Below are 23641 nucleotides of genomic sequence, written 5' to 3'. Positions count from 1 at the left end.
AGCATGATAAGTGCTTGATTAAAAAATGATCTGAAAAAAACATGTATTTATGCTTTAGAACTGGGATCAGGAAACTATGGCCCATTGGTCAAATTCAACAGCATCTGTTATGTTATGACCTGTGAATCAAAAATATAATATTCCATGTCACATGAAAAATATATGAAATTCAAATTTCAGTGTCCATAAATAAAGTGTCACTGGAACACAGCCAGGTACTATCTGTGGCTGCTTTCGTTTTACAGCGGCAGAGATGGGTAGTCATGACAGAGACCATATGGACTGCAAAGCCCAAAATACATCCTATCTGAACATTCTATTAAAGAGTATGCTGACCACGGCTTTAGGAAAAGCTACGTCTGTTAGCAGAACAGTGACTTTGCCTTGTGAGAAAAAAGATTTATTTTATAATACTTCTATCTAGGTTTAGGAAGTCATTTTAGCTCTCAGAGTCCCTGAATTCTCTACTGCTCTACAGGAATGATACCAATATTACAGGGCTTTTGATGCAGAGATAAGCAAAAAAATTTTAATACAGCAAGCAGCAGTATCATAAATGGTATTGTTACTGCATTTTTTTGCCTAACCCTCATGTCAAATGTTTAATTATCTCTGGTTGAGGACTAGTAGTTTATGAGAAGGCAGCCTAATAAATGACTTCATTCACTAGAGTCTCATATCTACATGACACAAAAAATAGGATGTGATTTTCCTTATTTTCATGATGGTTGTGAACACTGGCACCTGTGTTCACTTACCTGGTTTGAGCAAATAATTGCAAGTATTATGCCAAGAAAAAAGGTGCCTGTGGAGGGTGACTGCTTCAAAAAGTTTTGAAATATGGAATTGTCAAGACACGCATGCCATCAGTTCTCACTGAGAGACAATTCTCCAACAAGTATTTACTTTCCACTCTGTCTTCAAATAATTACCCACCAATGAAGTGTCAATGGAAAACTCAACAAGGTAACAGCAAAGAGCATTCAAAAACCCCATGAAGCAGGAAAAAAACACGGGATTCTCTTATATTGCTGTTAGCAGGAGGTGTATCTTCTCTCTTCTCCCATAATAGAAATTATTGCCACAGCACTGAGGATCCTCATTTTACTTTGCTGTGTTATCAAGCACATAAAAAAGGCTTGCATGGCACTGAATATGCTGTAGTAAATATTATTTCTTAACTAAAAGATAGATGGGCACTCAGAAACCCATGCATCACATTGTTCAACATCCAATATTTCATAATTACCTACATAATTATGCTCTGCATGTGACTGCTTTTCTATATTTCTTATACATATGTTTGAGTTTAAATATCATGTGTGAGTGTGTGCACACACACATACTCATGAGGTCAGAATGAAAAGCTGTTTTCCTATAGAGTCAAAAAGTCAAAGCGTATTAAAATCACTAAAATCCTGTGAAAGAACATGTAGTTATGCAAGTCTTAGGTGTAGACTAAAATTCCAGGAGTCCTGCTATAAAAACTTAATGCTAGAATAAAAATGCACACAAAACACATAAAAACACAAAACTGCCATCCTTCTTTAAACCTACCTGGGTGGCACATGAGACTGCCCTTTGAGTGGGCATATTCTTAGAACAAGAGACGTATATTGAAGAACAGGGACATTCTGTTCCCAGTATTCATGTATTCTCTAAACAACTGTTGAAATTTATCAATGCCCCATGTCCACGAAAGTGAAAGTGAAGTCCCTTAGTCATTTCCGACTCTTTGTGACCCCGTGGACTGTAGCCCACCAGGCTCCTCCATCCATGGAATTTTCTAGGCAAGAGTACTGGAGTGGGTTGCCATTTCCTTCTCCAGGGATCTTCCCAACCCAGGAACCGAGCCCAGGTCTCCTTCATTGCGGGCAGATACCTTACCATCTGAGCCACCGGGGAATCCCATGTCCATAGGCAGTAGCAATCAATGTCACAATGGTAGCAACCAATCCCAGCACCACCTGGATGCCTTAAGTCCAGCCAACAGTATCCTTCACCACACCTCCTTGCTTGTAGGATCAGAGGAGCAAATAAAGTTCACATGCTTGGAATTAATTGAGTTAGTCATCAGAGCCACTCAAAATAGCAGCTTACAAATTCCACTCTCAAGTTTAAAAAGAAAAAAAAAAGTGAATTAAGTCATGGGTTCAGAGAATGTGAATTCATGAGCCACCACACCATCTCACACCATCCCTTGAATTTTCTTTCTTGACCACAGATGATGGGGTTCTCAGTGACTATATAGTAAGTCCAAGAAAAAAGCCACTCTTCCTTGAAATAGTCTCCCAAGGTCACTCAATACAAGCCGGGCATCAGATCTACCTGAGAAAGCCCTCCTTTCTTTCTTTTTTTTTTAAACTGTTCTTTTAGTTAAAAGGAACAAATTGCCTCCTGTTTAAGTGACAGGTGGGAACATTACCTTTGTCTCCAGCAATCTTATAAATAAGTAAACCTAACAGGTGACTCTTACCTACTAAGATAAGAGCTTAATTCCTCAGCTGCCAGGCAGCAGTTGGAAGAGGAAGCACATTTGCATTGGTAAATCTAGTAGGGATACAGTAGATTTTTTTGTCTTTCCCTTTTTTGCCAAGATCAAGTTTGTTGTTTTCTTCCTTTATACACAATAAATGCCCAAAACACAGTCTGACCAAAAAGCAGTGTTTCACATTCAACAGATGGTTTTCAAAATGAATGGAACATTGAACAAACATTTTATTAACAGCAATACTTTAATCTTAACCTTCTAACATGGAATTTTACAAGTAGAAGTGTCACAGTGATGCACAACTGCACAACTGCTTTGGTAATGCAATAGCAGTTATTTCAGGCTCCAATTATGCCATTCACTTGAAAGATAAAAGAAATAATAAATAAAAAAGGATGTTGAACAATTATATTTATCTACTGAGGGACAAATAAATTCTAACATTTCAGCCATTTCCAAATGTCATTTGCCTTCTCATTTTCACTGACAACCTTCAAAGAAATAAATGTGGTGTTCCTTGTGGGCATTGTTAGTTACCCTTCTGTAAAAAAACAAAAGAAAACTGGCAATCACTGGACAATTACCAACCACACAAAAACAGCTAAACCTCCACAGTTGGCAAATAAAACCTCCAAAAGTTGTTCAATAATGTTATAGTGCTTTAAGTTTATGGAAAGCTATATCAAAAAAAAAAAAAGAGATAAAATGTCTATCTTCTCCTATAGTTTCTTCAAATTATACACACAGATACTTATACATGTAAAGATGTATCCATAATTCAATTGCTCCCTACCACATACTATTCTCATTAAATAATTTTAAATTTAAAAATGTTTTTTGTAAAATAACATCCAGTGCTGCATGCATTGCCTGGTGGCTCAGATGGTACAGAATCTGCCTGAAGTGCAGGAGACCCAGGTTTGACCCCTAGGTCGGGAAGATCTCCTGGAGAAGGGAATGGCAACTCACTCTAGTATTCTTGCCTGGAGAATTCCAAGGACAGAGAAGCCTGGCGGGCTACAGTCCATGGGGCGGCAGGGGGTCAGGCATGACTGAGCAACTAAGCGCACAGTGCTGCGTATCTACTCACAGAGTTCTGTCTCTTGACACTGTCTCAAACTTAAAGTGAGGACTGCTGTTCAAAGAAAGCGACGTGCAAAAGTGAAGATAAATTGGATCTCTATGATCTTTGGTGAGGAGGAAGTATAGACAGGGTACCTTAGGCTTCACTGGCAAAACGGAACAAGCAGCTGTGCCACTTCCCCAATTAAAATATGCAGCAGGTTTTTGGGTGAGAATTTTCCTTCGAAAGTAATATGGATGAAAAAACGGTCCCTCTGCATGGACATTTTCTGATGACCAAGCTATGCATGTATGCAAACAGCGAGGGTACTGGGGCGAGGGTGTCACTGGAAAAGATGAAGTGGAGGAAAGGATCCCCATGGGATGCCTGTCAGGCTTTTTCACTACCATGGGATCCAAATGATATATTAAGCAAAAGAAAAAGAAGTTTTCAAACTGAGCTAAAACGAAAGACAGGAAGTATATGAGAAGGCTTCATTGATGGCTTAGTGGTATGGGATCTGCCTGCCAATGCAGAAGTCAGGGGTTCAATCCCTGGTCCAGTAAGATGCCACCTGTCATGGAGCAACTAACTCCAAGTGCCACAACCACTGAGCCCATGTACCACACCTACCGAAGTCCATGGGTCCTACAGCCAGTGCGCCACCACAAGAGAAGCCACCGCAATGAGAGCCTGCACACCATAAGTAAAGAGTAACCTCTGCTTGCCGCAGCTAGAGGTTGCGTGCATGCAGCAATGAACACCCAGCACAGTCACAAATCAACAAAATGATGTGAGAATTACAGAAACATGTAGTAAAATACCCTGCACAGTGCTGAGCACTGAGGACAGCCAAGCAGCGACGGTCATAATTTTTAGGTAAGCTCAGAGGCACTGACAACTGACATTTGTGAGGAAACGGCTGATTTCCACACTGGTGGGCATTTCCAGTCAGGCTCATATACTGATGAGCAAGACGGCACAGGCTCAGTATAGAGGATACATACGGCACACTCAAGAACCCGACTCCCAACACTCAGCAACGCGCGGGATGAATCAGCAGTCACTTGAAGCAATACACACTGGTGTGTGTCCACAGTCTATTCCAGGAAAGCACTTCACAGTCCTCAAGAGGGAAAGCAAAGGAGATAAACACAGAGGCCAGGCCTAGAATTTTATTAGGAACAGCAATGTGATCCCTCAGCCAGCTGGCCCATCAAGGCAATTCTAAGCAAGCTAATACCAATTAAGCCTCACACTTTTTGAATTCAAAGTGGCTCTATGTCACAGGCACCATTTTCCTTTCAGCAGCCCAGTCTCTCTAGGGCAACACTTTCTGTCCATTCATTTCAACAGTCATGTCTTCACAACCCAGTGAACTGTAGTCTACCAAGCTCCGCTGTCCATGGAATTCTCCAGGCAAGAATACTGGAGTAGGTAGCCATTCCCTTCTCCAGAAGGTCTTCCCAACCCAAAGACCGAACCCAGGTCTCCTGAAATGCAGGCAGATTCTTTACCGTCTGAAAAACCAGGGAAGCTCACTTTTCTTAAATAGGATCCTAAATCTACAGCCACAAAATTAAATGATGCTTGCTTCTTGGAAGAACAGTTATGTTGAACCTAGACAGCATATTAAAAAGCAGAGATGTTACTTTGCCGACAAAGGTCCATATAGTCAAAACTATGGTTTTTCCAGTAGTCATGTATGAATGTGAGTTTTGGACCATAAAGAAGGCTGAACGCCAAAGAACTGATGCTTTGAACTGCAGTGTTGGAGAAGACTCTTGAGAGTCCCTTGGACTGCAAGATCAAACCAGTCAATCCTAAAGGAAATCAATCCTGAATATTCATTAGAAGGACTGATACTGAAACTAAAGCTCCAACACTGGCCACCTGATGCAAAAAGACAACGACTCGTTAGAAAAGACCCTGATGCTGGGAAAGATTGAAGGCAGGAGGAGAAGGGGACAACAGAGGACCAGATGGTTGGATGGCATCACTGATTCAATGGACATGGGTTTGAGCAAGCTCTGGAGATGGTGAAGGAGACAGGGAGGCCTGGCATGCTGCAGTCCATGGGGTCGCAAAGAGTCGGACATGACTGAGTGACTGAAAAACAAAAATCCTAGCATTTTTTCTCCTCTCATTGTCTGCATGTGCCTTCTTTCACTCTCAGACAGAATGCAACCTGACTGACTCATCTTGAACTCCTCCAAAGCACTTATCGCAATGCCTCACACAGAGCAGACACTCCGTGAATGCCTGCAGGATGGCTGCACAAAAAGAGAAGTCTAGTTGCAACGTATGAGATGCACTGCAGAAAGGAAGGAGAAGCGGGCACAGAGAGGAGGAGCAAGGCCAGGGCAATAGTTGAGATGAGAGACAATAAAGGCAAGAGCTGTCCATGTAAACATATACTGAAGTGGGAGTAGAGATAAGGTGAGAAAAAAGGACAATGAAGAGGAAGTATAATTTAGTATCACAGCATAAACCCTGCCTTCTCTTTGCTTACAGGCGTATTTGCAAAAGAAAAAAAAAATGTGTTATTGACTAGAATCAAGATTCCTTTTGTTGTGGTTTGTATAAATGTATATATACACGTGTGACTGTCTTATACTCAAAGTTCAACATTATTCATGAGCTAATACTTAAGAATGCACCCTCACATCCCAGGAGTCCAGACCATTTAGCTCTGCTAATACAATTCATAGAAGACATAATTTGCACAGGGGTACTTAAAAACACTTTCATGTGATGAGTACTTTAAGACTGCTTACCATTTAGGCAATAGTCAATTAAATTGGTTTGAATGAGCACTTTATTCACAGGAGTCAGTGAACTAATCAACAGAAACTTTTGAGACAATAGCTATTTTAAGAGCTAAATAAAATTGTGGGTTTTATTTAACCTTATGTGCTTGTTGAACTCTAACAGCATTTCCAACATACATTATTTTTTAAGCACCCCCCCCAAAGCCTTCTTAGTCACCACAAAGCTTACAAAAATCCATTATTTGGAGATCAAGATTACAGGAAGAAAACACACCAATGACGCTTGCTTTTCCTCTCCCTGATTTTCACATGCATACTCTGATAAACTGTCAAGATATAAATAGTACAAATGAAAAGCAATTCAAGATTTAGGGTGGTGCAACTGAGGGAATGATTTGAAATAACTTTACCGGTGAAATCATGGAGGACGTGAAGATTTATAAGCACAGATCAGTGACGTCTCCATCTCACCAGTATCAATGATATAACATCATATTATACACACAGAAAAATGACAGCTATTTGCGTTAATGGCAACAGTTTACTAGAAGCACCACATCCAATGCCACAAACTCATTTTCTCAATGATTTCAAGGGTGGCAGTTATTAAACCAATTGAACAATATTCCTCAATTATCTCAAAGAGAACTTGGAATGTGTAATCTGTTTCCAAAACTTTCCTTAATCACTATTTGGATGAAAGACTAGTGCAGAAAGTTTTCATGTTAAGATGACAAAGAACAGGATGGAACCTATGATCAAGGGCACTCTAAGATGCTTGCCAATAAGCTCAATTTGTTTTGTATTTGCACACAAACTATCGGCCTTAAAACACGCAGAGTTTATGATGTGCAAATGCAGCCCAAACCTGTGTATTTTCTTTGTACATGCTGTCCATTATTAAATCTATACTGTAAAGGAAGCCAAGGCTCATGCCCAGTGATCACACATTTTAGCCTCAATTATAATACCAACAATTTAAAAAAATGATTTAATCTAGATGATATAAATCTTCTCATAAAGCTGAAGTCTTTTCTCAGTTATAATGCATTCAGGGATACCTGTGAGTGGACACAACCTTCACTGCCTTGGTAGGTCCTGAAGAGGTAGGTCCTTTTTCCAGCTCTGTGGCAAAAGGGTTATGCCCGGTCACAGGGGCTGGAGGAGGGGCATTTTCTGCTTTGGATGACGTGTAAGCCAGAGGGGGCATATCAACATGAATTCATCAAGGGGCTGGTGTCTTCTGATTTCTCTGATCTGAATGCAGAGTCAGCTCTGCCCTCAGGCTGGCTTCCCAGGTGATTGTAGGCTGGACACCTGATGCAACCAGGATGCCAGGATTCCTCATTCAGATACACTAGGAGAAACAGCACTTTTCCTAAAGTTTGAAGAAAATGTCCTTGATTTAATCAAATCTTGTGTTAAAAAAAAAAAAAAAATCCCTTAAGCTCAGTGGCTTAGGCCAATCACTGGGGCAAATCAGAAAGGTCTATCTGTAGGGCTCTGCATGGGGTTAGTCTCTTCCAGGCCTCAGGGCTGTTTCATGACAGCAGTAAACAGTTGATACTGGAGACACCAACAGAATATCCACTACAAGAAAGCTGCTGCTGCTGCTACTGCTGCTAATTTGCTTCAGTCGTGTCTGACTCTGTGCAACCTCATAGACGGCAGCCCACCAGGCTCTTCTGTCCCTGGGATTCTCCAGGCAAGAGTACTGGACTGGGTTGCCATTGCCTTCTCCAATGCATGAAAGTGAAAAGTGAAAGTGAAGTCACTCAGTCGTGCCCGACTCTTAGTGACCCCATGGACTGCAGCCTACCAGGCTCCTCCGTCCATGGAATTTTCCAGGCAAGAGTACTGCTCAGGAAGGCTTTCTTATCTTTCCTAGTTATTCTTTGGAACTCTGCATTCAGATGTTTATATCTTTCCTTTTCTCCTTTGCTTTTTGCTTCTCTTCTTTTCACAGCTATTTGTCAGGCCTCCCTAGACAGCCATTTTGCTTTTTTGCATTTCTTTTCCATGGGGATGGTCTTGATCCCTGTCTCTTGTACAATGCCACGAACCTCATTCCATAGTTCAGCAGGCACTCTATCTATAAGATCTAGGCCCTTAAATCTATTTCTCACTTCCAGTGTATAATCATAGTGCCTAAGTATCCATTAATGAGTACTGTTAGTATTACTAATTTTGAAGTCTTCACTATTATTTTCCTCATCTGAGTGTTACTTCTTTTTCTGGTTTCTTAGACTTCTGGAGGGTTCTTATCTCTAAATCTCTGTTTTCTACATAGTTCTCAACTTTTTTCATAGCAACTCAGTAAGAAACATGTGTAAGATCAAGACTCAATTCACATATATTAAAAGGACAGCTCTAGGAGGACTGGGACATTGTTTTGTTCACAGGTATATCCCAAATGCCTAGAAGTGCTCAGCAGACTATATTTACTAAATGGACAGTGAATGCTGATACATTATACTTTAAGGTTATTTTATTTTCTAATGAAAATGCTTGACATGATCCAAAGAATCGATCTTTTAATCCCTTACTTCGTAATGACCTTCAGTTTGGAAAACTCATCCCTGTCTTCTGCCTGTTCTTCATTTCATTCACAAGGTACACCTCTTCAAGTGGACGCAAGGTGACACTTGAGCCTTGAGGTTATCTTCAAGCCTTTCTTTTTTCTCATATCCCACATACATCCCATCCACAAATCCTCATGAGTATATATTCAAAATTTATCCAAAATCTGACTACCACCCTGATATTTTAGCCACCTGATGAGAAGAGTCAAGGCCTGATGGCTGGCAAAGATTGAGGGCAGGAGAAGGAAGTGACAGAGGATGAGATGGTTGAATGGCATCACCGATTCAATGGACATGAGTGTGAGCAAACTCCAGGAGACAGTGAATGACAGGGAAGCTTGCCTGGCATGCTGTAGTCCATGGGGTCACAAAGAGTCAGACACAGCTTAACTACTGAACATCAACAACCCCTGCTACCACCCTGAAGTCAGCTACCAACATCCCTTCCCTGATTACAGCATTAACTTCCTACTGGGGCCTCTGCTTGCTCCCCTTTATCTCTACAATCAATCCGCAACACAATGTCCCGCCAGGTCCTTAAAAAAAAACACACAAAATTACATCACTGCTCTGATCAAATCACACTATGGCCCCTGAGGGCAGTCAAAGCAAGAGCAGTAAATATTTTCAGTGATACACAATGCCTTCATGTTCTGCTGCATCCATCTCCACATTACTTCTTGACTTTCACCTACTACTTCTTTTCCATAACTCTTCCATATCTAACCAGGCTAACTTTCCTGCTATTTCAAGAAATAATCAGCATGTCATATATTAAACACTTGCATGGATTGCTGACTTTGCCTGAAGCTCTCTTCCCTAAATACCCACAAGGTCAACTCGTTCACTGCTAAGTCTTTGTGCCACACATCACCTTCTCTATGAGGATGAATCTGAACACCTCATTTAAAGTGGTAACTCACGTCCCAGCCCCCCAAACTTTCATGTTATGCGGCTTATTTTTCTTCATAGCGCCATCATCTACTAACTCAGTGTGATTCTCTACCACAACCTGAGTATATATAAACCCTACATGACACAGATCTCTGTCCCTTTTCTTCACTGGAAACAATGTACAACATATAATACATGCTTAATAAATATTTTTTAAAGAATGAATGCAGCCTGGTTTTTTTGAGGAAAAAATGCTCATGTTCATCTTAGGAAAAACTGCCAGCTCAAAATTGCAATTTGCCTCTTTGCTGCAGAGAGAAATATGCAGAGACAAAACAATAGAAGGAAATCATTTTTAAAATGCACAAAATAATGGATAACAGAAAGCTTAGATATGAAAAAACAGAAAGTCAAAATTATCAAGCATTTGCTCTATTTATTGAGTTAATGTCTTAGGATAAACTCTAGGTAGTGAATTCACATAATATGTCTTTACTTGGTATTTATTTATAGATACCTACTACATCAGGAACAGATTTTAAATTTAATATTTAAAAAGTGACCCAATATTGGTTAACAGAATATCATACTCACAAGCTAGCTTTTTTGTCTAAATTTTATATAAATGCAAAAAGAGTACCAATATTGAGTATATAAAGAACTGTAATGCAATCAATACTCTTCAGAAAAGTGGTCAGAGACAAATTATTCTCCATACCGTAATTGTAAAGATTACCAATTCTGTAAGTAATGCTCTCTATATAATTTACCATGTATTAATCCAATTCTCCTTTACCAACTTTTATAGTTTTTTAACATACCTAGAAAATCAAGTGTTCCTTTAAAACTTTTTAAATAATGTCTTAATATTTTGTAAATGAATACTGCTTTTACTGCTTTCTCTATAAGAAAGCAGTATCATAAGTATAAAACATTTCTAAGTTACTGAAAGCAAGCAATACAGTTTGTACACAGTGCCAAATTACAATTTAAAATTTTAAACCTTTGACACACTAATCGCACTTCCTTTAGCTATATTTCTACTTTCTAAGTATATCTACCCGCTTCCAAGTAACTGTAAAATTTCAAGGTTGTTTCTATGAAAGTTGACATTGTGAATAATAATACTGCTGAAGTATATTTCCTTTCATTTTTCTCCTTTAACAACAGAACTCAAATTTTAAATTTTTTAAAATGAAGGAAACAGTGCAAGAAAAAATTGCTTTCATATCTGTGTGGATCGTCTCCAAAGACTATTTAAAATAGTAAAAATTTAAAATAATTATTCCTTTTTCGCTCACTGCTAGGTTAATAGCAAAGAAAATCTTTTAGAGAACAAAACTGAGGCATCAGGGAAAAACCTGCTTAAAAAAAAAGTTTATTTTAAAAGTTGGAGGTTTAAGTATCATTTAAATATTTTAAGAATGTTTAAAATTTGACATAAGGGCTCAGAAGTCTACTCCAATATAAACATGTCTTCAAGTGACATATGTTTTACCTGACACTGCATTTGGCCTCATTCCACACCAATTTCCTCCTCTTAGAAAAGAAAAATGACAGGCCACTTTTTTTTTCTACTTTCCTTAAGTATCAAAAAGAACTTGTTCGTCTAGAAAATAGGTCATCTTCTCAGGAGACAGATGCTTAAATTTTGTGGGTGAGAGGTGAAAACTTCTGTAACCTACTTTCAAGTGGTGTAGTCAACCTACCAATAAATGGAAAATGCATATACATGTGCATATAGATAGAATAAGTACAATTAAAGATGCAATAAAACGGTGCGTATGTGGGTATTCATCGTACCATTCTTTCAACTGCTTAGGTACCGGAGAAATTTTATAATAAAAAGAAATAAAGTAATAAGATGAAAAAGCAAAAAAAAAAAAAAATTAATCCTTGTACATATATTACTTCATTTAAAGCAATCTTTGTCTTTACTCCTCTACTGTTCCAGAAAATGAAACAAAACGAACAAAATGAAACACATTTTAAGAGTTGCTTTTGTATGGTGGATATAGGAGAATCTTTCCCTTTTTTGTTTTGTTTCAAGCTACAAATTTTCAAAGTTTAAAAAATTAAAATTCTATCTTTATTTTTACTCCCTTAAAAAAGTTATTTGGTAGAAGAAAAACTGTATTGCTTTTCAGATTAGACATGAAAATACTGAAATTCCTTAAAATCTATATTCTTCCTTTATACTAAAGTTTACAAGATTTAGACTTTTTGGAAAAAATGTCATACACTACTCTTCTCAAGTTCTGGTTGTTATATTCATAGCACTAAACTAGATCTGTTTCAGTAAGTGACACTATATTTGTGATGAAAGTAAAATAGCTTGCAAAAATTAGGAAGCAAAACAAGACTCCATTTATCAGAAAAGTAGTATTTTCTTTCTGGGAAAAAAAAGATTTGTGGAGTACTATTCAACATTTAAAAATTATTTAACATATGACTCAAGCATAGTTCTAACTTCAACTTAGAAAATACAGTTTATTATTACCTCCTAGGCAGCCAATGAATGAGAGGAAGATCAAATGCTTCCATGACAACAACATCTTTAACTTCCAAAAGCAAGAGTAACTCTTGTCCAGTTTCTGATGAATAGAATGCTTAGTCTTCAGGTAAATCCTTTAATCTGTAAAATATATACACAAAGAAGTCAGACTTTAAAAAAATGAATTGCTTTAAAACATAGATTTTCTTCTTCTCATAAAACTGTACCATTCACAACACCCAAAACAGCACCCAAAATCCCCAAATGAAACGAATCTTTTTGAGGCAAATAAAGATGTATGGTATATAGATGCTTAAAAAACTCTTTATGTAACTGATAGGCATATGGAGGAAGCTTCACAAAATTAAAAATGTCCAACAAAACTAAAATATTAAATATTAAAACTTTGCTTGATAGTAATCATAACAAATAAAATACGGCCTTGAAATTAAAGCTTTTCTCATTTTCTTTCATGATAATAATTTTGGTTAAACTAAAGGAGTCAAATCAGTAGATATCTTGAAGCAATGCTTTTCATAGTCTCTTAATCCTTCATAAGACATATAAATAACATTGTCAACATTCATCCTAAGCCTTTTTTTCAGGAACACCTGTAGAAAGCCCTCAATTACTTATGTTTCATAAAACAGATAAAAATGCTAACAATGAAAATTGTTCAGTCAGATAATCTTGCACATGGAACGACCTTATTTTTTGCTTTCTTGAATTTTCATAAACTTGAATGTGCTGGCTAAGAGTAGATAATTATGTGAATATCCTGTGTCATTTTTGGTGGCCATCTGAAACTACCTCAACTGCACGGTTAACGATCAAGTAGGTTAGATGCACACACGCATAAAATCAGAGAATCACTTTTCGATTGCTGAAACTCAACTGGTTCCACACAGGAGAATTAATGACTCTAATGTCAGCCGTTTTAGCAGAGAATGTGTATAACTTTCAGTCAGCAGCTGCTATGGACTGGGCTATCTTAGTTGTTGCTAAGAAAGGAGAGCAATCTCAGTAGTGCTAAACTACAGGATCTTGCCATGACATGTGATGTATTCCATTAGAATTAAGTGTGTCCCAAATAATAATTTCAAGAGTAAAAACATGGTATCTTGCAACTTACATACTTAAAACAAGTTATTAAATCAGTTACTGCTATATGATGTTGCTCTTGTTCACTTACAATACAATTCTTGGGGGAGGCCGAGGTAGAACTGCAGCCAGAATTCTGAGATTTGGGCATAACTTTGACTTGGCCTATGGGAATCTGAGATAGATGGAAATACAATTGAGAACTACTCCTCTAAGAACTGCAGGTTGACAGCTTACACCATCATGGGATCTGTGACCATTTTTCACTATTAAGGTTCCCCTTAGTGCAGACACTGCAAAACGAATTGAAGTGCAAGCAGTTTACATGAGAGGTGAACAATAAAATCAGTCGGGACATGGAGAAGTGAAAAAGAAAGGAAGACAGCCAATAAAGGCTAAGCTGTGAGAGCTAAGCAGAGGTTATTCCTTCTGGGGAAACTCTGAAGTCCAGCTTGTGTAGGACATATGCCTCAGAGTAATGACAGAGGTACACTTGAGTTGTCCAGTTATTCTTGCCAAGGGGCAAGGGAGCTGAGGTATTTTTATACCAGCTCCCAGGAGTCACTGTTTGGAGGCTGTTTTCAGGGAGTATTAATGAGCCAGCACTTCTAGCCTCTCAAAGGGGCAGCAAAATGGCTCTAGAAGCAAAAAAAAAAAAAAAAAAAAGCTATTAGGTCCAGTCAAAAAAGGCATTGGGCTTTCATGCATTGGAGAAGGAAATGGCAACCCACTCCAGTGTTCTTGCCTGGAGAATCCCAGGGATGGCAGAGCCTGGTGGGCTGCCGTCTATGGGGTTGCACAGAGTTGGACATGACTGAAGTGACTTAGCAGCAGCAGCAGCAGAAGTGATGTGTGTACTGAAGTGAAAAAGGAAAGAGAATATGAATGAGTCACATGTGGTGTCTGTCACACTGTGCATATGAAGCTGAGATGTTTTGAAGCTATTTTCAATAGCATTCAGTTCCAAGAGATTTATGCCCAAAATCATAAAATGATTTAAGATAGAAAGAAGGACACATATTCTACCTCATTCGATCATTGCTTCTCAAAGCTTTCCAGTGGTTGATTTCCCCCACCTGGACCAAAGGGTTTCAGTTACCTAGCCTGCCTTCATTTTTTCTGCTCAATCAGTAAGATATTTAATTTATTTTTTTAGTATCTTATTTACTTATTTGACTGTGCTGGGTCTTAGCTGCAGCTTGTAAGATCTTTCGTTCTGAAACGTGGAATCTAGTTCCCTGACCAGGGACTGAACCCAGGCCTCCTGCATTGGGAGCACAGAGTCTTAGCCAATGGACCACCAGGGAATTCCCTGTATTTATTTCCAGCCATTAACATGAATAATTACTTTAATGATTCTACAATACACTTAAATATGACAGCCTTGCATGAGTCCTATGGACTGCAAGGAGATGAAATCAGTCAATCCTAAAGGAAATCAATGCTGAATATTCATTGGAAGGGCTAATGCTGAAACTAAAGCTCCAATACTTTGCACACCTAATGTGAAGAGCCGACTCATCAGAAAAGACCCCGATGCTGGGAAAGACTGAAGGCAGGAGAAGAAGCGGATGACAGAGGACGAGATGGTTGGATGGCCTCACTGATCAATGGACACAAGTTTGGGCAAGCTCCAAGTGATGGTGATAGATAGGGAAGCCTGGTGTGCTGCAGTCAACGGGGTTGCAAAGAGTTGGACACAACTGAATGACTGAACAACAACAATCATGCATGTGAGGATAGCATAGTGTGTATGTCACTCTTCTCACAATTTCTGCACTATACAAATATATACACAGTAGAAAATCGAAAAACAATTACATTTCAAATAAATACAATGACAGTTATTCATAAAAGGCATTGGAAACATTAAATGCAATAATATGATACATGAAATGTCAAACCTTCATAAAAAGTTAGGGAACAGTTGCAAGGAATATTAAAGTCTGGGGACAATGGTTAAGTCTCACACACAGGAAAGCCTTGAGGAATGTAACAATGATTGAAATAATACTTCGTTCTTTGAGAAGTTAAAGCTACCCAGCTTACACATTAAATGTACTTAGAAAGAATTTGTTAATAACAAAAAAGTAGACTTAAAAAGAACAAGTTGTTGGAATTTTCGAGAAAAAAACAAGGATAAATTTTAGCAGAAGATCCTGTGGAAACATTATCACAATCATTAAAATGCATCCAAATAAATATGAAGCTTTGCTCTATGGTCTACAGAGAGCAAATATATGGTCTACATGCTAATACAGCAATTGGAAAACAAAATATTACAAATGCTTATAAATGGGATAAAGAGAAAATTACTAAACTGAAGTGTCTCTGAAGGTAGGACCACAGATTATCCACCACTGGCTGTTCCAGTGTTCCCAACACCCTGTACATTATTGTAGGCTTTTAAGTAATTTTTCTTGCTGAGCTTTAAGGAAAATGAATAAATCAGCTCTGAAGATTAAATCATTTCACTGGACATCAAGTGAGTGAGAAGCATTTCTACTGGAAAGAAAAATAACAGCATGGGATACACCCACCACTACTTAAAAATTTATTTCAGAAAATTGTGCAAGAAGGCATTAAGAATATGGCCACTTAAAAAAAAAATGTTATCTACTCAACAATGCATCCCACAAGTAACATGCATACCAGCTGCATTTGCAAAATATAAACATGCTCAAAGAAGTTCTAAAGTCTTTTTGAGCATTCATTCAATAATATTTACCTCCTATTAGGTGTTGAAACTTTAATTCTGAAAGAAGGTAGAAATGGGACTGTCAGTTAACTGATGACCCCTGCCCTCCTGGATTATACAAACTAACGGGAGTGACATATGATTCAATTACTTATAAAGTTTATTTGTAAACTGACCACTGTGAGAGATAATGTGAAAGGTACAATGTGAAGAGATAGGAGTTTCTAATGAAAACCTCAGTGAGAATAACCTTCATCAGGAAGGTCAGGGGAAGCTCCTCTGAAGTGAACGGAAAATGGAAGAAAAGAAAACATGATATGATATAATCAGATTGTGTATGTGTTGCAAGGTGAAGACAGAAAGAAATTTTCCAGGTATACACAAAAGACTTAGTATGGCCTTCAGTTGGTAAGTAGGCTGGTGAGTAGCCATTGTCTGGACCTTTTCCCATCAACTATCACCTTGCCTCCCAGGCTGGACCAGGACCCTAGCCCACAAACCAAGATGCATCACCTAAAAAACTAATGACCGGCTGAGCAAGGGGCTTCCAGAATCCTGCTTTAGTCCGTCTCTCTCTCAATTGGTCAGTGGCCATGCCCTATTGCTGGTTAAACGCTCTGGCAATCAACTCTCATTGTAAAGGATAGAATATGCAAAGGCCCCGTGGCTTCAGTGTTCATGACTTGTTGTAAGAACAGAAAGAAGACTGATGAGATGGAATGCAGATGGCCAAGTTCACTGTGGGGTGAAATGAGACAGCAGATATATAATAAGGGTCAAGCTTCTGTGTCTGGCTAAGAATATTAGTATCAAGATAACGCTCTTAGAATACAAGACACAATTTTAACCAGGAGCTAACATGATCAGATTTATAATGAACATTTGAATCAGACATATTATAATCTGTATCAGGCTTAAAAGGGTAAGAAGACAATACATTTTGCAAGACACCAATTTCATTCTTGCAAATTCATAGCAATCAGAAACTGGACCACACTAACCAAACTATCTGATTTAAGAGAAGAAATAAGTATATTCCATTATTCTTATATATGCTCATATACATTCATAGGCACATACTGTATAAAGTTGAGGATAAAAAGAAACCTCATTCAAGAATATTATTTTTAAAAATTATGCTGCTCATTTTTAATCACTGCTAAAGTGGGGTACTGACTTTATAAATAATGAAGGTAATTAATACAATCATGACCTGACTTGTCAGTGCTGCCAAGTATTGTCACAGAGAGAAGGGTCATACAAAAGCTCATTCCCTTTCTGAAATCACCATGCCAAAATAAACACAAAGGAAGCAAATAAAGCAAGACAAATACAAATCAAAATGTCATCTGCTACAATAAAAACATTCTACTAGTCACAGAAATGTTTTAAATCAAGGAAAAAAAATAGATACCCTTTAGAATTTTCTCTGTTAGTAGACATTTGCATCTGGCAGCTAAAGCTTAATATATTCATAGCACGTTTCTCATGGTGGTCTTTAAAAAGCCCCCCAAATTCATACATATTAACAATGGCACTATCTATGCTTAATGTCAGCTGAGTTAAAAATACTAGACCTTGGACTTAAAAACCAAAAATGCCCAAAACAGTTGTTCCTGAATGCTCTAAAGGAAGAGACCATTGGTGACTTTAGTCATACACTTTACAAAATTGCTACTAAGCTTGTGGATCATGAAATACTGATACATATTTGATAATATTAAATGCATACACACAAGTTTGAATGCAGTCTTAACAAATGCTCAGTTAAGTTTCTTCATGCAGTGGAAAGTTTTGGTGTGAGAATGACTTGACTCCATTTCTATCAGAGTAACCAGAACACCTGATCTGCCTCTTGAGAAATCTGTATGCAGGTCAGGCATCGACAGTTAGAACTGGACATGGAACAACAGACTGGTTCCAAATAGGAAAAGGAGTACGTCAAGTCTGTATATTGTCATCCTGCTTATTTAACTTATATGCAGAGTATACCATGAGAAACGCTGGACTGGAAGAAACACAAGCTGAAATCAAGATTGCCGGGAGAAATATCAATAACCTCAGATATGCAGATGACACCACCCTTATGGCAGAAAGTGAAGAGGAACTCAAAAGCCTCTTGATGAAAGTGAAAGTGGAGAGTGAAAAGTCGGCTTAAAGTTCAACATTCAGAAAACAAAGATCATGGTATCCGGTCCCATCACTTCATGGGAAATAGATGGGGAAACAGTGGAAACAGTGTCAGACTTTATTTTTTGGGGGTCCAAAATCACTGCAGATGGTGACTGCAGCCATGAAATTAAAAGGCGCTTACTCCTTGGAAGGAAAGTTGTGACCAACCTAGATAGCATATTCAAAAGCAGAGACATTACTTTGCCAACAAAGGTTCATCTAGTCAAGGCTATGGTTTTTCCAGTGGTCATGTATGGATGTGAGAGTTGGACTGTGAAGAAGGCTTAGCACCGAAGAGTTGGTGCTTTTGAACTGTGGTGTTGGAGAAGACTCTTGAGAGTCCCTTGGACTGCAAGGAGATCCAACCAGTCCATTCTGAAGGAGATCAGCCCTGGGATTTCTTTGGAAGGAATGATGCTAAAGCTGAAACTCCAGTCCTTTGGACACCTCATGTGAAGAGTTGACTCATTGGAAAAGACTCTGATGCTGGGAGGGGTTGAGGGCAGGAGGAGAAGGGGACGACAGAGGATGAGATGGCTGGATGGCATCACTGAGTCGATGGATGTGAGTCTGAGTGAACTCTGGGAGTTGGTGATGGACAGGGAGGCCTGGGGTGCTTCGATTCATGGGGTCGCAAAGAGTTGGACACGACTGAGTGACTGAACTGAACTTAACTGAATAGACATCTAACGATTATTCTCCTCTTCAAAGAGACAAACCTTATAGCAATTTTGTTGAGAAACATTGCTTAACACATTTCTCACATCTAAAAAAAATCACCTCCAACTCTGATATTCAAGAAACAAAATCTATTCATGAATATACATTATTTCCAACCCATATCAAAAGCCCCCCACAAAAAACCTTGAGCAGATTACAGACGTTTAGCAGACCAAAATGTTTAATCATTAATACCTAAAAGTCTGATGAATATGGTGTTGTATTTTGAGTCTTATAGAGAAATTACCTCACCATTGTGGAATGCAACATACGACCACAGTAGTCAGCTAATAAATGAGTTTACTACTTGATAAGATTGCATATCATGCCAGTTCAGAAATCAGGCTTCATACACCACTTGGTTTTCATTCATAATCATTCATTCATTCATGATCTCTACATTTTCCAAAAATGTAGTTGATCTACTCTGCATGCTCAACCTCTTTCCTGCTGAAACTGAACAAGCAGAGGATGAAATTTACATGAACATTGGGCTCCAAGTCCAAGATTCTTGACAATTCCACATATATTCTCCCTACAATTTCTAGGTGTCCAGCAGCTAAGAAGTGGGGGGAATATGAGCCAAGCTTGATGTTATCTTCACACCAACAGTTCTATGCTTACAGGAGCAAAATCAGCAAATAAGGCAAATGACAGCTGCAAGGCCCCTCCTGTTCTTAAAAACACTTACAGACCTTTATCATCCTTCCCTGACCCTCAACATTTTCAACACCTTCCATCATGGTTAGAGAGACTATGGCTTTTCTCTCCAACTAGACTACAATCTGCAAAAAACAGTGATTCATTACCTTATGTAGGTTAAGGTACCTTTTGAGAAATAAATCAAATCTATGGACCCACTTAACTCTCTATTCCAAATACAGATAGACTGACATAAGATAACTTTTGTTTCATACACATTTTGTTTTATTACACTGGAATTTTTTTCTTTTACATTGATGTTATATGTCTGTGTGTGTTGTGTATACTTTTACATGTTTATATTTATTACATAGAGGTGGGGTATGAGTGTGTACATGTGTACGTGTGTGTATGTTTTTTGCAGATTTATTTCTTCTTTCTTTTTTCATGCAGAAATCAATGAAAAATAAATCAAAATGGAGGTTAATATAAAACATGAATGTTGGAAAGAAAAAAAATGTTAAATAAATGCTTTTGAAAAGGCCACTGTTGAAAAGCTTGACAAGCTGAAATCATGAAAGTCTTTGGGATGGAGAGAGGCATCTTATTTCTCACATCCAGTTAATTTTTTTTGTTTGATCTTTTAGCAATCAGTGTACACAGGCAGTAGCGAATCAGAGCTCTTTTTGTGCACACTGCAGTAGATTAATCAGCTATATAAAAATACTACCAGAACGCTCTGAGACACCTTATGTTGATTTCAGAGCCTCTTTTTACTTTGTCCTCAAAGAGGTCTTCTTTGGCAACTCAAGAGAGTTGTCTGGCAACTCAAGAGATCTCTCTATCCTTAACTCAAAGACAGTTTCATTGACACCACCACAGGAAAAAAAAAATTACAATTCCATTTTTCAGTTGGTTACACTAATTTCACCCAAATGCAAGCTAAAGAGGACACAGCCAGAAAATCATGCCAAGCTATTTTCTGCTTCAAAATATTAGACACAATGTTGATACTCCTATGTATATCTACCAGAGGGTTTAGTTCAGTTTTTGGCTTTACTATAAGTCTCAAAATAATGTGGCCATTTCCAAGGCACAGTGTTTTACAAACACCTCTCCAATCAGGGCTGGCATGCAACAATGACCCTTGAAGACTATTGTGTTATGGAGCAAGCCCAAGTTTCAATAAAGTTACAGCATCTTCTAATGGAATCTTCATCCCTGAAAAAGGCTGGCACACTCATGTTCTTCCAAGGTAATCAGAGTGAATGTGCTCTTGTGGGGACTTTTTTTAAATTTAATTCTTGCAGTGAAGAGAACCTTGCCCTAAGAAAGAGCCTTAGACTTCCGGGTCCTACCTCATTTAATGGTAACAGGAAAACTAAATAACAAGCAAATACTTATCCTTGACAATTTCCAAATTAAACAAGAAACAAAATGAAGAAAGACAAATTTCTGTAATTATAAATACTGCATGAGTTTTCTTCACTTCTTACTGAATGGGCAATTACTGCAGACCTCATGACATGGTGATGAGGAGCAACGGATCCTTCTTAAGTCTATACCACAACATTCATTGCCACTATATATTTATTTAGAATTTTAAAATAGTTTAATAATCACATGATGCAAATGATTTTCCAAATATCAGGAAGGAAAATGAATTGTAATAGAATAATCACTGTGTTTTATTGTTTGTAATTTGCCAGATATTGTTTCATAAGTTAACTCACTTCATCCTCACAACAATCCATGAGGCTCATTCTATTACTAACCCCATTTTTCAGGTAAAGAAAGACAAACATGGGTTAAGACATTTACCCAAGATAAATGAAGACAGACCCTTTATATGTTCAATTTTTTCACTGAATATGTAGCAAATGGAATATTTAAGCAATCAGTTTGACAGGGAAACATAAAGTACAACCTAATCTTTTATATACCTTTAAAAGTTCCTATTAATATGGTTGGAAGTTGAAACTAGTGTGATAACTGATAATACATTAAATTTCATTTAATTTCATTCAGTTCAGTCGCTCAGTTGTGTCTGACTCTTTGCGACCCCATGAATCACAGCACACCAGGCCTCCCTGTCTATCACCAACTTCTGGAGTCCATCCAAATCCATGTCCACTGAGTCGGTGATGCCATCCAACCATCTCATCCTCTGTTGTCCCCTTCTCCTCCTGCCCTCAATCTTTCCCAGCATCAGGGTCTTTTCAAATGAGTCAGCTCTTCACATCAGGCGACCAAAGTATTGGAGTTTCAGCTTCAATATCAGTCCTACCAAAGAACACCCAGGACTGTTAATTTAATTACATTTTAACAAATTAAACTTCTTTTATAAAGGGAAAGTACTGGACAGTTTAAATGAATAATCCTTCTGCTTGATTTCAAGTATACACACTGTAATCACGAATCATCCCTATTGCAGCAAAGAATCAAAAAGAATTCAGCAACTCTATTTGAGATTAAACCAAGAAATCTCAAAGACACACGAAGCCACAAACACAAGATTCAACACAAAGTGTGTTAAGTACCATGCCTTTTTTATGGAGACAAATATATATACCTATATACATTCACAAAAACAAAGAACAGTTCGAAAGAATATTTGAGGACTGGAGGAAACAGTTGTCGCTGGGGAGGAGGACTGTGCACTTCAGAACAGAAAACAGACAAAATCCTTTTCTCTCGCCATTCTACATATATTTTAAATTTTATACAATGTCCACATATTGATTTCTCAAAACACTTCCAAACATTTTGAACAGGGGAAAAAATCCTCCTTTAACATCACAATAGGTTCCAAAATATGTAAATAATTCTTCTGTGGGGACTGAGGAGAAAGGGGTCAAGAGGATGCGAGGGGCTTAAAAAGTACTTTCTGGCCCAGATGAAGCAGTACTCATGGGCAGTCCAATTCTGGCAAGGCCATTCTATTTTTTTTTATCTTGCAATTTTGAATGGAGAATAATCTTGGTGAAAAACCTCACATTCACTGAATGCTTACAGCATGTCAATTACAGGCACAGACAGAGTATTTTAAAATAAATCATCGTCTTTGACCTCCAGGTACTTACAGTCTCAAGAAGCAAACTGACCCAGAAATATTTTAACACAAACTTCTAAACCAGAGGAGAGAGGCCTGTATGTAACAGGATGTTAATGGGAAGTTTCTTCTCCAGTCGCCAAGACACAGCAGGTGTTATACCCTAAAGGTAAGAGAGGTGCCAGAACATAAGGAGGAACAAATTTTCAAAGGAAATGCTGCAAAACCATCTGTCTGCCTTGGAGACCCTCGCTCACATCAGAGGTGCTTGGAGATTGAGTAGAGGATTTGAAAAAAAGCTCCTTCGGAGAGAAATCCTGTGAGTTCCACTGATTCAGGGGAAAAGGAGGGTATTCCTCTAAACCTGCTGAGGGGGGACATGCTCTAAGGAGACCACAGCGAGCTGCATTTTGAGGGATGCAGGGGTATAGCACCACACTAAGGAAAAAGACTAGGCTAAGAGAAGATTGCAATTATGAAGAGAGGGGTCCTCAGAGACATTAAGGGCACGGAATGCATGGTGTGTTCTGTGAGCCAGACACCCCCCCCACACCTGGGAGTGCCTAGGGGGGACAAGCTGTCAATCATCCAGGCAAGAGAACCACTGTGGGTTGGTGGGGAGGGGTACGGGAAAACCTTCCAGAGGGAAGCCAGGGCATCTAAGGAAAGAACCACTGAAAGAAAACACCAGTTCTACATTCCTGGTTAGTGCTTGATCATGATCCTAACTCACAACAATGGAATCAATCAGGTTAAAGGTGCAGTTTCCCTTCTCTTCTTTTGTAACACAGTAAGTAGATCCGGTCCCATCACTTCATGGGAAATAGATGGGGAAACAGTGGAAACAGTGGCAGACTTTATTTTGTGGGGGTCCAAAATCACTGCAGATGGTGACTGCAGCCACGAAATTAAAAGACGCTTACTCCTTGGAAGGAAAGTTATGACCAACCTAGACAGCGTA

The 23641-nt window shown here is 38.4% G+C and overlaps 1 protein-coding gene across 4 annotated transcripts in view; it reads right to left on the bottom strand.

Moving 5' to 3' along the window:
- Positions 1-23641, bottom strand: part of CNTN3 (contactin 3) — a 395604-nt gene that overhangs the window by 278165 nt on the left and 93798 nt on the right. For all 4 annotated transcript variants that reach the window (XM_086366707.1, XM_086366708.1, XM_086366705.1 and 1 more), the window contains exon 2: positions 12302-12436. In XM_086366707.1, coding sequence (XP_086222833.1) covers positions 12302-12356 — 55 coding nt within the window. In that variant the 5' untranslated portion in view covers positions 12357-12436. The remainder of the gene's footprint in view (positions 1-12301; positions 12437-23641) is intronic.

The sequence above is a fragment of the Bos grunniens genome, chromosome 22 (genome assembly GCF_055505025.1).
Source record: "Bos grunniens cultivar Pamir isolate PY7600 chromosome 22, Bosgru_T2T1.0, whole genome shotgun sequence".
NCBI lineage: Eukaryota > Metazoa > Chordata > Mammalia > Artiodactyla > Bovidae > Bos > Bos grunniens.
Note: the sequence above shows the minus strand (reverse complement) of the source record. Positions and strands in the feature narration are given on the sequence as shown.